The sequence below is a fragment of the Vombatus ursinus genome, unplaced genomic scaffold (assembly GCF_900497805.2).
Source record: "Vombatus ursinus unplaced genomic scaffold, bare-nosed wombat genome assembly UNPS02014778.1, whole genome shotgun sequence".
In the NCBI taxonomy this organism is placed as follows: domain Eukaryota; kingdom Metazoa; phylum Chordata; class Mammalia; order Diprotodontia; family Vombatidae; genus Vombatus; species Vombatus ursinus.
In genome coordinates this window covers 29655434-29670575 of record NW_020954556.1, presented here as the reverse complement: position 1 = coordinate 29670575, position 15142 = coordinate 29655434, and the positions used below count along the sequence as shown (strand labels likewise).

General features: G+C 36.3%; 1 protein-coding gene across 3 annotated transcripts in view; it reads right to left on the bottom strand.

Annotated features, from left to right (window-relative positions):
• Window positions 1–44: 44 nt before the first annotated feature.
• Window positions 45–15142, bottom strand: part of USP34 (ubiquitin specific peptidase 34) — a 317492-nt gene continuing 302394 nt past the window's right edge. For 2 of the 3 annotated variants that reach the window (XM_027865141.1, XM_027865140.1), the window contains 6 exons: window positions 14453–14576; window positions 9359–9438; window positions 5717–5857; window positions 5462–5605; window positions 4384–4543; window positions 45–1284 (listed from right to left, as the gene is read on the bottom strand). In XM_027865141.1, coding sequence (XP_027720942.1) covers window positions 674–1284; window positions 4384–4543; window positions 5462–5605; window positions 5717–5857; window positions 9359–9438; window positions 14453–14576 — 1260 coding nt within the window. In that variant the 3' untranslated portion in view covers window positions 45–673. The remainder of the gene's footprint in view (window positions 1285–4383; window positions 4544–5461; window positions 5606–5716; window positions 5858–9358; window positions 9439–14452; window positions 14577–15142) is intronic. The other variant, XM_027865142.1, reaches the window with a different exon arrangement.

Below are 15142 nucleotides of genomic sequence, written 5' to 3'. Positions count from 1 at the left end.
TTTACCTGAAAAATCTGAAAACTGAAGCAACTTAAGTAAACAAATGAAAAGTCATCACAATCAGTTTAATGAAGTGCACAGAATAGCATCGGTCATGTCAATAAAAATAAAACAATTATTTTTACATCAAGTGTGCTTTATTTCCTCCACAGGTATTCTGTTAAATAAAGCACCATATATATACTGCCAGGCCACAGCTAAAGAGGATTCTTTACAGAATCAAATTTCTTGTGGTTGTTTCGTATACAAGTAAACTTAATTTTGATAATAAGAACCACAGCGATCTGAGGCAATCTGCCTCTATTATAAGGTACAAAACTGGCACAGAGGACACCATATTATACACAGTAAAAATGCCATAAGTTTAAATTACATTGTACAGGGCCACAAAACCCTGTTCTCCCAGACAGCCATATTAAATGAAAGCCACTACAGTGAACTCTTAATTACATAAAACATATCCATTATCTGATTGCCCTTAAGAAAAGTGTACTGGAGATGCAAAATTTCTCATCTGGAGTTCTGCCTGACCAAGAATTAAGCCTATAAATCTATCTTGCCATTCAAGCAGAGAGCACTGGACAAACTGAAGCACAAAACAGAAATAAGCAAAACTTATACAAACAGCATCTTGAGAAAAAAAGACTTAAAAGCAGACATGCTACATCTAATGTCAAGAAGCAGCTTGGTTTCCTTTGCCAGCTATCCTTGTGACCACAAGAATCGTAGATTCAATGGTCCTACACAGGGTGTCTAAAATGTCATGTTGCTGCATGTGACTAAAGAGTCCTCTGGAATGGCCACAACTGAGTGATAAACTAGTCTCAGGATCCTGGGAGGACAAAGCTTGGCCATCGCAGTTTCTTAAATCGGTTAAGTCAGACAAAACTGCAGAAATTGAGGTGGAAGGGAACTCAGGTTCCTCCTCAGTTAAGTTAGAATCCTTGGAACTCTGGGGATCTTTAAACTCTCTACAGACTTCTTCAAACTTGCCACTGCTGGACTGATCTTCCATATGCTGTGACCTAATATTTGAAATGTCTTCTGAAAATGAAGATGGAACTTCCATTCTGTACTCTTTGACAGAACTGTTTTCAGGGGAGGGAGGATCTTGCTCAGTGCCTGGATCAATAATTGAAGAGTCTCTTGTCTCATTATCTGAAGTGCTCGTTGGAGTCAATACCTCCCTTGGTTCAGTTTTCATATCACTGATGCAGCTGTCAACAGTATGTTCCTCATCACTGCTAACACGCCTTCTTTTAACAGGAGTTGCGTCTTCATCATCTGTGAAAGAAAACATCTGGACTGAAATGTTTCATTTCCTAACATAAATCATTAAGCTCAGCTGAGGGTAAACAAGTTTGCTTTACAAAAATTATTAATAGATCATTTTTCCTACTTGTATTTGAGAAGTAAGAAATCAAATTTTCATTGCTCCATGGTAAACTTCAAAGGTTTTTAATTTCATCATTATGGGCACTGCCTTCTACTGGCACAGCCGGCAAGCCCCCTAATAACTCAGCAGATGATCTTCAAGAGTTGTCTCTCCTCACTATAAATATGTCCATAAAGGCCCATACTTATATCTTTTCTGGTCTGGGAGTCAGACTTCTCAGAACTGATACTCCCTCTAATAGCTCAAGAACCCAAGATCCCCTGCATCCCTCCAAGTACTGGAAGAAAACTTTAGAGAAGGTAATCTTTGGTTCAACTATGTGTATGTGTTTAAAAAAGGAGGAAATCATACTATGAATAAGAACTTATATTGGACTTTACATGTTTTTACATATGTTACACTTCAATTTAATAAGTGAGAATTAAAGTCTTTTTTGTCATTTTTCATCCTTCAAACCAAAACGATGAAATTCTGTTCTTGTTTTGATTCTTACAGGAAGCAACTTGTTGCCAAAGTGAAAATGATATGAATCTTGTGGAGGAAAAGTGACCACTTGGTTCCTTTTAAAAGTTTTTATTCAAAAGATGAGGAAAGCTGATTAGAGTTTGAGATAGACCCTACATTCAGGGAGCAGATTTCAAAGGGTTCATAGGTAGGATCCATGTATTAAAACTCAACAGAGCAAGTTAGCCCAGAAGAGATGGGAAACTCAAGAATGACATCCTGAAAACATAAAAGGAAACAATTCTAAGAAGGAAAAAATTAAACATCTTAAGAGACTGTTGTGGATACAGAGAAAACTCACCTACCAACTTAGATATAAAAAGATACATACAGAAAATAGAGCAGGCAAAAGATGAATACCAATGTGTGGCACAATCATAGAATAGTGTCAGGACTGATAAAATAGAAAATCAGCTTAGGCTAGTGAAGAAAGATTTTAACATCAACAAAAAGTGGGTAGTAAAAAAAAAAACCTACATTCAGGAAAAGAGGACCAAAGAGGGATGGTACTGCTGCTTGGAATCGTTGGTGCCATGACAGTAGAAAAAAGGGAAGGTAGAACTATTCAATTTCCTTAATTTTTATTTTCTCTGCCAAATAGAATGACCTTTGAACTGTATAAATAGGTAAGCAGTCCCTGGGAGGCTCTTGATGAATTCAAATCAATTGCCCAAGATAAACAGTATCTTTGGGTTCTGAAAGAACTGGTGGATTTGATTGCTGAGTCACTCTCAGTGATATTTGAAAGATCATGGAAGAGAGGTACTGTAGGAGAAAAGTACATTTTTTAAAAAGTGACTAGAGTCAGTGAGTCTAACTTCAATTCCTTGTAAAATTCTGTAACACATTATTAAAGAGATGGTTAGGGAATATCTAGAAAAGGTAGTGAAAATCACAAAGAGCACAACCTTAGATCATATGAGACAGTCTAATTTTGTTTTTTGACAGTTTGATAACGGAATGATGTTGTTTACTGGATTTTAGCAAAATAGTGATAAAATATCATACTATTCATATGTAAAAGATGGAGAGATGTGGGCTAGATTATAGTACAGTTAGAAGGTTTTAACTGGTTAAATAGCCAGTCTCATCAGTGGTTCAATGTCAAGTGGACAGGAAGTCTCTAGCATAGTGATCCAGGGATCTATGCTATTCAACACTTCAAAAAAAATCAATTTGGATAGAGGCATAGATGGTGTGCTTACCAAATTTGCAGATGGCACAAATCTAGCGGGGTTAGATAACATCCTAGATGACAGTCAGAATTCAGCAGCTGACCTTGGCAGGCTATCACACTGGGCTTAATAATAGTTAACCATTGCACTTATCATTGACGTTACAATTATTGTTTATTTGATCCTCACAACCATCATGGGAGGTAGATGCTATCATAAGCCCTATTTTACAGATGAGGAAACGGAAGTAAACAGGTGAAGTGACTTGCCCAGGGTCACACAGCTAGGAAATGTCTAAGGTTGGATTTGAACTCAGTTGTTCCTGACTGCAGGCCTGGAACTCTATCTACTGTGGCACCTACAACTTAAACTAATAAGATAAAATTTAAAAGGGAAAGTGTGAAGTCTTACAAGGGATAAACAAATCAACTTCGCAAGTACAGAATGGGGGAGGTGTGGTTTGCCATCATTTTGTCTGAAAAAAGATCTGACTTTTAGGTGTCTGCAAGCTCAAAATGAATAGTGTGAAGTGGAAGCCCAAACTAATGTGATCTTGGGCTCAAAGAAGAGGCACAGTTTCCAAGAATAATGAAGAAGAGTGACTGTACCACTGCACTGCTCTGGTCAGACAACAAGTTCTGGCTGTCACCATTAAAAAAGGATACTGATAAGCTAGATTGTGTCCAGAGAAAAAGGCCTTTACGTTACGGCATGTGAGGCTTGGTTACAAGAACTAGAGACACTGAACTTGGAAAAGAGAAGATTCACTAGGGAAATGATAGCTGGATTCAAGTACCTGAAGGGCCTCCATGTGGAAGAAAGATAACAAACCTGTTCTTCTTGGTTTCAGAAGTTAGAATCAGGAGTGGTGGGTACAAGTTACAAAGAGACCAATTCATGATTTCAGGAAAAAACTCCTAATAATTAGAACTGTCTTAAAGAAGAATGGGCAGGCTTTGAAGGTGATGAAAGCTTAATGACCACTTATCCAATAATGTACTGGAAATCTTTTTTGGGTACTGGTCAAAATAGATGACCACTGAGATACCTTCCAACTAAATTCTGTGAGATTCTCACAACAACCTCAAGATAAATACTCTAAGTATTATTTACATTTTATAGAAAATAGGTTCAGATGAGTTAAGTGATCTTGCCCAAAGTCACAGAGCTAAGTGACAGAGCTGGGACCAGAATTCAGGTGTGACTCCAAACCCTTCTAAACAACCTTTCTACTATGGAACTCTTCCATGAACTACATATAGTCTTCTCTCCCCACTCCACAGAACACAAGTTCAGTTTCATACCTACCTTTAGTTTTCCTTTCTTTGGTTTCTTGTTCTTGGAGTGAATTTCTTTGTTGTTGACAAGTCCTGCACTTGCTTAAAAGCTCTTGAAGAGTTGGGATCAGAGCTGGGTTCAGTTGTTTGGGAGTGTGCACCGAAAGGAGCAAAGCAAGTGCCCGAAGGTCCTATAAAAATCCATGATAATATGAAAAACTTCTAAAAATATTTTTTTTGGTACATAAAATTTACAGTTCACTTAGAAATCTTCTCTTGAAATCTTTCCTGGGTCCTCTGAGTATACTCCTAATACCAAGCACCCAGACAATTACATATGGGGCCAGAACAAGTTACAGAGCTAACTAGTAAACTCTAGGAAGAAAGCAAGTTAGCAAAAATATGTTAGGCCCACAGGAAGGCGTAACTATTTCAAAACATAAACCAAGGGAATTTCACTTCGTATTATGAGATGACTGGCAATTGCAAATAACTTATATGTGACAATCTTTTAGTAGTTCATCTAAGATCAAAGAGTATTTCACGCGCGCGCGTTTGTGTGTGTGTGAGAGATTCATGACCTGATCTCTAATGGTTTTAAAAACAACAAGATTTTTCTTTCTATGCAGTCCTTTCCATATGTTTCTCATCTTAATGATAGTACTGCTGTTCAATGTTACACGCTCATCATGCTGTGATGTATTTCCCTGACAGAAAATATATGGTTATGTCACTAAAAGAAATTAACTGAACAAATCCTGTCCTAGTCAGTATTTTTTATTGTTTTCACAATGGATAGTGCAACAATCAGGTTAATTTGGTCAAAGACAGTCTTAGGCAATTACAGTTCTAGATTAAAGGTTCTAGATAATGTCCTCAAGTCTTTCTAGGGAACAGGAACTAAAGACATTACTTGGCTGCTCTTTAACCCTCTGCATAAATAATATCCAGGTTCTAATGTTGTGTTGGTTAAAAGCGCAGATCACAATAGCCACATAATACAAAGATATTTATTTTAAAAGCTAAACTATACTAAAGCTAAAACTCAAGCATATTAGTCAATCACAAGTGACTTTTTTTTATATAAATGTGCTTTGTCTAAATCTTACCCCATTTAAGGAAGAACTTGCTTTGGAAATTTCAACTCGGTTGGTGAAATCAGACTGTAAGCTCTGATACTGATTTATTAAGTTTGTAATAAGAGTGCTAATCAAATTGGCACAATTTGCTTCAGAAAACACCTGACCTTGAACCTAAAAAAGAACACAAATTTTTAACTTTCTACTGACCTACATTATGAAAATAAACTTTAATGACTAATAGGAAGAAATGAGTTTTAATTAAAAAAAAAAGGTAAATCATACCTTTAAGAGGAAGTGGGTCAAGAATGTATAAACAAAGTTGTTATTAAGGAAGGTCCTTTCATCCATTAGGATACATTTAATATACTCTGCGAAAACGGGATCTTCACATAAAAGCTTAATGCAGTTTTTTGACATAGCAGACTAAAAATGGGAAAAAGAAGCATTGAAATAACCTAAAACCCTGACAGACATAAGAGTAATACATTTCCTATTATATATAGAGAAAGGAAATTACTTAAAAGACTTGTGTGAATTGAGGAGTCACTTGCAACTGTTCCTCAAACAACTAACTGAAGTCTATAGGACTAACAGGGATATTTTTAAAGTTACCCTTTTTTTCAAGACAGTGCCACTTTATAGAGAATGAAGTTTTTACTAAATAAGAGAAACAAAACATTTATTATTATCTTCACAGTAAAATTAAAACACTTTTATTACTATGAAGTACCTGGGGTGGGAGTAAGGGGAACAATCTCAATTTGTGAAAGGTTTAAATCATAAAATGTTTTTAAAGAGTGGTGGCTCCCTTCGTTACTTAAAAAAAAAAATCAACAGCATTAATAACACTATGGCTATAAACCAGAGATAAATATGATTCATTTATGTACTTGTTCTTCAAGTGCTAACAAATTTATTCTCAAATAAGCATTCATTTTTCTGTACACTCTTAATCTGCTTCTTTCCCTCCATCTCCCATATAATACAGCACAAAGGCTATCTTCAGCCAATCTCTTCTTCTTAAGTATCTTATCCTAAATTTAGCCAGTTTATATGGATGAGGTTTTACTCTAGGTTAACATTCACCTTTTATATAAACAAAGTTCTTAAACGCAAATCTTTTAAACAGAAGTAATTTTCACTTAATTCTTTAAGCTTATGGTAGTTGTCTCTTAGTTACAGCCATAAAATCAGGTAAAGCCATAGTTTCCAAAAGTAAGCCCATGTCTCTTGAAGGACAGGGAACCCTATTATAAATATGCAAAGGGGCAGCTAGGTGGTGCAGTGGATAGAGCAGCGGCCCTAGAGTCAGGAGGCCCTGAGTTCAAATGTGGCCTCAGACACATAACACTCACTAGTTGTGTGCCTCTGGCAAGTCACTTAACCCCAATTGCCTCACCAAAATAAATAACAAACAAAAAATAAATAAATAAGCAAAGATACCTTTCAATGACTTAATTTTTAAATGATGTTTTGATCAACAAAAAATACAAATTTATAGGGTTTTTTGGTCAATGCATTTATTTAAAGGATAGTAATAGTACAACTACTATGTTTTGGGTCTAAGAAATGTTCTGATGTTAAAAAGGGGTATGATGGAAACCAGTGAGATCAAAGTTTACATTTATACCTTAATTTGGCTATGTAGGGAAGAACACTGAACAGGAACATCACAAATTTCGAGTGGGAAGTGACTAAGCAGCAGCAGCTGATATTTATGAAGTACTTTAAATATATTCTTTCACATGATCCTCACTGTAACCTTGTGAAACAAATACTAGAGATCTTTTTAAAGAAGAGGAGACTGAGGGTCACAGAGATTGAGTAGCTTGCCCACAATCACACAGCTAATAAGTGTCAGAGGCAATATTCAAAGCCAGCCCTCTGCTGTCTCCCAGTACCTCTTTTTGATTAGGAAAAACAAAAACAAACACAAAAAACCCCAATTTTTTTTGTCGTTCAGTTGTTTCAGTCTTGTCCAATTCTTTGTGACCCCATTTGGGCTTTTCTTGGTAAAGATACTTGAGTGGTTTGCCATTTCCTTCTCCAGCTCATTTTATAAATAAGTAACAAAGGCAAACAGGATTAAATGACTTGCTCAGGGTCACATAGCTAGTAAGTGTCTGAGGCCAGATTTGAACTCAGGAAGATGAGCTTTTCTGACTTAAGGCCTGGTGCTCTATCCACAGCTCCAACTAGCTTTTTGTTAGGACAATTTCAAGGTGATAAAAGCATGAGTTCCATTTTAACCAGAACTATCAACTGCTGTGTTAGAGGCAGTATTATAACAGACAGCTAGTCTTAGATTTAGAGAATATGAAGAGCTGAAAGAGACTTTAGAAATCAACTAGTCTAGGGATTCTTAACCTAGGGTCTGTGATCTTATTTTTAAAATATTTTGACAACTGCATTTCCATATAAGTAGTTTCCTTCATAATCCTATTTATTTTATGCATTTAAAAATATTGTTTGAGAAAAAGTCCAGATTGCCAAAGGAGTCTATGACACAAAAAAAGGTTAGGAATCTTTGATCTTATCCAACTCCCTCATTTTATAGATGAGAAAACTATGGCCAAAAGACAGAAGGGTAAAGTTGTACAGAAAACTTTTCACTATACCATGCTGAGTAGATTCCCATAGTATAACTCAACAACAAAGGATACGTAATCTTTAACACAAATTGAATTTACAGGGTTAGGGAAAAAATAACTTGAACTATTACTTAGTCTCCTCCTTCAATTTCCAGCTCAGATGACTGTAGGACTCTGTAGGTCTAGAAGTGTTTTAGAAATCTCCAATGGTTTGGCACTGTTGTTGGGTGTGGTGAGAAGTGTGAAATTGGAAAGGCAAAGGGGGCATAAAAGAACGCTGGCAAAATTTTTTTTTTACTCTCTAAAATAGATGGGATAATATCAAACATAGAAATAGCAAGCAGACAGAAAAGAGAAATTTAATTAGAAAAGCAACTAACCTCAAAGATGAAAGAAATTCAGGGAAAACAACAAAAAACAAAAGAACTAATCCACTGCTGAACAGACATCCCATTTTAGGAATCAACCCACAAATCAATCAACAAATATTTATTGAGTGGTTACTAAGTGCAAGGCACTATGCTCTAGACTGTATGCCATACAATTTTTAACATAAGAAAAATATGAGGTGAAAAATATTGCTTTCTCAAAATCTAAAATAAAACTGCCACATACAAAGTCTTTAAAAAATATAACTTAAGTTTTTCTTAGGGAAGAAAATTCTTGGCGGCCAATAATCTGGAACTAAGGGATTTTTCTCATCAGAGAAAAAGTCAGTATTTTATACCCCAGGACACTAGGATTACTTCACCTCATAACAAAAGAGGCTGAGCACAGCTATCTCCCTTCCCCAAACCAGAAGAAACCAGCAATTCTTCCCAAGGCACTTTACAGAGTAGGCAAGTTCCTGTCTACTTAAATTCACTTTTTCTGTTCTCCTGGCTTCATGAGTTTCTCTTCCAAGGGATAAGTAGGAGTCTGGTGCTGAAGTGGTTTCTGTAGAAGCACATTTGCTAGTATCACAGAGAATATGGAGGGTTGGACAGGGTACAGCGGAAAAAGAAATTGCATGTGTCCTTTTCTCAATACATTCCTGCTTTGGACTTTTTCTCAGGGCTGCCTTCAGCTTCTGGGCCACAGTAATGAGAAATTCAATGCAGAATACTTGTTACAAATGCCTTCCTATTATACAAATACAGTAAAGGGCAGCAAAGTCCAATAGAAAATAGTTGCCCTATGCTTAATAAATAGTTAATATTTCTCAGTTTCATTTTACCTATCAATATTCCAAATTTTACCAGTTTCTAGTCAGTTTAGCTGTCTACCAACTGTTCCTAAAATTATAGATTATTGGATTAGAGGAGCTGAATGATCTGAAACTCATTTTCTTTACCTGAGTCTGGCATAGCTCAGTCCAAAGTTTGGGGAAGAGTGCAAGATGAAGTGGCAAACCTTCATAGGCAACTAGGACACCTAATATTTGAAAAGAAATCAGAAGAGGTTACAATTATAAATTACACTAAATGATGAACTGAACTTGCATTATCAATATCATAGTTAATTGTTTTGTAACTATGTATACTCCCTATATCTATAAATAAAGTACTTAAAGGGGAGCAGAATTCATTTCAGTGTTTTCATTACTGAAATAATATTTCATTGATACTTTTTGTGTTTGAGGACTAACTGGGAGCTACTGCTGGCCATGGTTCCCAGTCTTTAGGCCCTTCTATTTAAATTAGATAATTTTCAGAGCACACTTAAAAGCTCCTAGGGGAAGAGCTACAAGACTAAAGAAGAGTGTGGAGAGCTAAAAATCAGAGCTTTCTTTTCCTCTTTTACTTCATGTCTTCAAAGACAGAAAAATTGTCTCAGTCAGCTGTTATATAAAGTGACAACTCTAGCACCACTCACAGTCTTCATAAAGTTGTTGGCCTTGCCTCAGGCTCTATTACAGACCTACATGAAGCCTTGCCAATTTTCCCTTCTCTCTCTTGGAATAAGAGACGTAACTGTAGTAGATTTCTAGTAATATTTCAGGGGAGACTTGCCCCTCCTTCTCCTTCATATGATCTGGTGAAGAATAGAATCAAACTCTGCTTTTAAGGGGAGACCCAAGTTCCTCCCTCTTATGGACAAGAAAACTGAGCCCAGATGGTATAAATACATTCCTGAAGGTCATAAAGATATTGATTGAGTGGGAATCAGAAATCAAACCTTCCAGACCTCCGTTGTGTCACACTGCTCTCTATTAACTTGAAACATTTTAATAGCTACATTAAAGAAGGGGATGGGAGTAGAATGTCTTTTCTTTCCCTAAGGATTCTCTGTCTAACCCAGGGAATTAGATGTTCTTGGTAACTTGTTGCTCTTCTGACAGAAAAAGGCTAAAGTTGTAACAATCTTTATTGAAGTATCTCTTTACGATTTACAAAAAAGATTTACATGTATTATCTCAATTGATCTATAGAGTCCTACCTCTGAGGAACTTGTTTCAATAACTGAACTTATGGTATTCTTTCAAAAGGAAGAGAGGCCAATTAACAAATCTCCTAAAAAAACAAGTCTGACCAGTAGTCCCCAAACACCTAAATCCAACTGACCAGAAATAATTACCAGACTGCATTCTTAAGCCTTTAACTACATCATGTGAAAGATTTAGTAGTAATGGGCTTTGTAGTTCTCCATGCCATCCAGCAGCACCCAAATGTTCCAATATGACTTCTAAGAAATGGCTTGGGAAGAACTGAATACTTCTTCAAGACAGATAAAACCAGAAAAGCCAGAAACTAAAGTATGGAAATGGCCAAAGATACTAATTCCTATATCTAGGTTCATGTACATATGGTCTTACTAGTAAGCAGAAGCATGAAAGAGTCCCCACCATTTGAGGGGAAACAGGTTTAAAGAAGAATATGTGACCATTTTAGAAAAGGAAAACCTCACAAGCTTCCCTAGGATGCCCAAGCTTTTCTGGGCAAGTGTATATATTTTTTTCTGATTTTATATATATGTATATATACATGATATATACTATATGTGATATATGATAATATATATGATATGTGGGGGGGGGAGAGAGAGAGAGAGAGAAACAGAGAGAGAAAGAGAAAAGGGGAGGGAAGGGGAGGGAAAGGGAGAGAGAGGGAGAGAGAAAGGAAAACTAGAGTTGAGGGAACAAGGAATTCTAGCCTCACTCTTTAAATTTCTACACTCATGGTTCAACTGGTATAGGAACTCCATTAACTGATGGTAGTTTGTAAGCTCCTCCAAAACTTAGTAAATGTTCTTACTGAGTTGATCTGATCCCTCCCTTCCCTCCCTCCAAAAAAGAAGGCATTCATTGGCAGCCAAGCTTGTGTCAACGAGCCTTTGGACTCATCCTCAGACACAGAAGTCTGTCACTGGGTCTGAGACTACAATGGTATAGAATCCAGGGTCATTTCCACAGCATGATGAAGAATCAAAGTTAAACTTTAACAGAAGCTCCCCATTTGACAAAAGCCAGAAGCCATCCCTTTCCTACCTACCCCATTGACAAGCTGGGTGTCCCTAGATACATATATATATATATACACATACAGGAATAATTCATCGACTAACAGCTTGCTATATACTTACACCAACCAATGTCTTTAGCCCCTTCATTCTGTGCCACAAAAAATGTGGAGGCCACTGAGACATAAATCTTGTTAATGTGAAGTAAAGACATATAACTCACAACAAAGTTTTTGGTAGTTTAGTCTCTTTTCCCCTTGGAATCTACCCAAACAAACAGTAAAACTGGGCCTCTTCTTTTATGTCTGGAAGAACATTTTAAATTAGTGTTCTTATATCAAAAGGACACATTCCTCTATAACTGTTTACTCTCAAAGTTATACTCCACATTGTGAGACAAATTAACATTTTGGTTTGCTCCTGGGATCAGTGGATTAGTAATAGCTACAGTGATTCCACTGATGAGACACGTATGTCTTCCCTTATATAGACAACTGGTTAATATAAGCAAAAGGAGGCAGGATTATATATTGACTTCAACTATCTTAACTTAGAGGTAATGAAACTTCTGTTAGATCCTAGGTCTCACTTCAATGACACAGCCAGGCTGAGTCATTGGTTTAGATTTCATCCCTATACACTTCATCCTACATATCATGGCATCTATATTGGATGCTATTCTCCATAATGAGATCTAGATATAGTAACCTCTCTGAAATAAGAGCAATCATACATTCTCTAAATTCCCTGCTAGAGACAAAGTTCCTATTCTATCAGACAAGGTGGCCAAACTCATCAATACTCAAAGAGACATTCATTTCTTTGTTTCCCTTCCATTATGAAACCACTGAAATCTAACGCTGGATACTCATAAAAGATTCTGAAAACAGGATATCACATTTAGCATAAGTAGACAATGAGATAGCAGATTCCTGAGTTATTTAGCAGATGACCTATGTAAACAGTCCCAGAATCTGAGGATTGGTGTATAGTTGCTTCTAGAAATATTGGCTACCAATGACATACTTTTCTGATTTGAGTTAATTATAAGCATCCTGCTTGAGAGGCCCTTCAAATAAAATCATTAACAACAGACTTAGACCTGCCAAGCTTTGGATTATATGGTATTCTCATACCCATCGATCAAATTATACTTTCTTGTTCAGGTCAAATCTATCATCCTGAACTAAAGATTTTCTATTTCTAGGGGTGGAATATCTTACTGGATGTTTATGTACCCACCACCAGAAAGGCATCCACAAATATGGAGGTGCTTTGCAATTGAGTTCATGTCTTTGTACATGTACTCAATTGGCTACGATAGTTCTAATGTCCTTAAAAATCTTGTTCAATGGATTATCCAAACTCAAGGCCCAACTAATCAAGGTCATCCCACTATTATGACCATTTCAGTATTCTATAAAGTAGGGAAGACTGTTACCAAATTCTTTCATGCTGAAGGGGCCTTCCTCAAATTAAAAATCTCCACCAGCGCTACCAAGAAGGTCATTAGTGTGAACTTCAGCCCTCTTCTAGTATCAATTGCTTTGGTCAGAGAGGGTATCAAACTTAAAATTCTATTCACAACCTCCATAGTTAAGTAAATTTTACATTTAGAAAGGTTTAAGGCTGCTGGGCAATGTTAATAGCCATTTGTGACTTTTGGTATAAATCCCCATGGATCATTTTATTTCCAAGAACCAGTCTATCTGGCTGACAGACTAGATCTCATTTTAGGATTATGTGATCTAATTTAACCCCCTCATTTATGGAAAAGGAAACTGAGGCTCAGAGAGGTGAAGTGGTTGGCCCAAAGTCACACAGGTTCTAAGTGGCAGTTAGAATTTGAACATACATTTTTCAAATCTAAGTACAAAATTAATTCTACTGTACTATGCTTCCTTTTGACATTTGATTTTATTTCTGTTTGTTTCCTTTCTTAAGGCTCATTTACTCAGAGACCAAGGATACAGTTTCTAGGTATTTCCCACTATCTTAACTGGACCTCACCTATCAATGGAAATTAAAATTTGGCCTTACAGTCCTAGCTATTCTCAATTAAACTTCACTACCCAAACTCATGGTGCTCCATTTCCATTATCACCTAATGTAACAGCTGATAGGGACAACCCATTCCATCTTTGGAGAAATTATGGTTTCTTACTAACCAGACAGTTTCTCCAAGGGTATATTATATTAGCTCCTGGCAAGAGTTACAATTTCCCTTGAGCAGATCACACAACTGGGGAAGCCTTCAGCATGGCTAAGGGCTTTTAAAGATAACAAGTAGTGGGGGAACAGTCACCTAATATAATGACTGGCTGGGATAATATCTTTGAAAAATAAGCTTAGTAGTAATTCCCTGGAATTCTTTTTTTTGTTTTCTTTTTTTTCATACATGTTCTTTCATACTTATAGTTCTTCTAATTCACCACTTCCTGAATGATAAAAAAAAATCTTCCAACTGGCTACACTTTTATTTCACTCTAAGGAACCAATCCTACCTACTGTTGGTAGTGACCTCTCCTAGTAAGCTAGCACTTCCTGTATTTCTCTGCCTACTTTCTCACCCACAAAAAATAGGGCTGGGGAGGTAACAGAGAAAAGCAGGTGAAATCTATTTAGAAAGTCACTCGTAAACTGGGCAGCTTTCCCTGTAATACTGGGCAGTGATGGGGCTAGAGGCTCTTATGGACTGAGGTGGTTGGAAGAAGCATAGGTCAGTTGTTTTACAAAGCTCCTTTTCTTCTAAGGTCAACTGCAACCTTGTGCTGGAGAAGAACATGGAAAATAAAAATACTAAGCTGATGTTTTCTTAGCAAAAATGGAAAAATTTCCCCAAAATTATAATTGTAATATACTATTTTTGTAAAAACAAAACAAAACAAAACAAAGGGTTGGGAATTTTTGTTTGTTTCTTGCTCCCCTTCCTGGACGGCTTGGATTTTAAATCATTCAGTGGAATTTACAGCTCATCTCGCATACTTACTCAGCTTAACTAATGTTTCAGTAAATTTTTCACAGTTGATTGCAACTCGGCATAATAGATGGATGAACTGATGATAAGAAAAGAAGTAGTCTAGCAGCATACGATCATAAACGTCATCTTTGCCCTGAAGGTTAAAGATGATAAAACGGTTGCACTTAAATTGTATAATAAATGGAAGACAGTATGTGGCTAAAGTATTAAGTTCATTGATATTATTGATATAAATTATAATAAGAACGTGGTAAAAATCCCCAAATTCCACTGACACTGTGTTGACATTAGTTAATTCTAGCTTATTTCAGTGAGCAATCAATGTGGCCTTGTCATTTACAAGTACCTATTCTTTCCTACATACTGAATAGTAAGTAAAATTTAAATCTGTCGTTTCAGTTACCTATGTACAAAAATCAACAGAAGAACTCAATTAACTTTTTTGAAATTAACCCCGAGTTATTTATATATTTATATGGCAGTCACTATTCAATTTATAAACTAGATCCCATAACAACTTCTCTATCATAACTAGACTCCAAAGGTTAAAAAGGGTAAGCATGGGTATGGAGAAGTAAAGGAAGAAAAATTAAATAACAAGTATAGTTGGGTAGGAAGAGAAGCATGCATGGCAGGTGTTTAGATCCTCTCTATCTGTTTTAACCTTCAGCATATATATATTTTGAAGACAGAGACCAG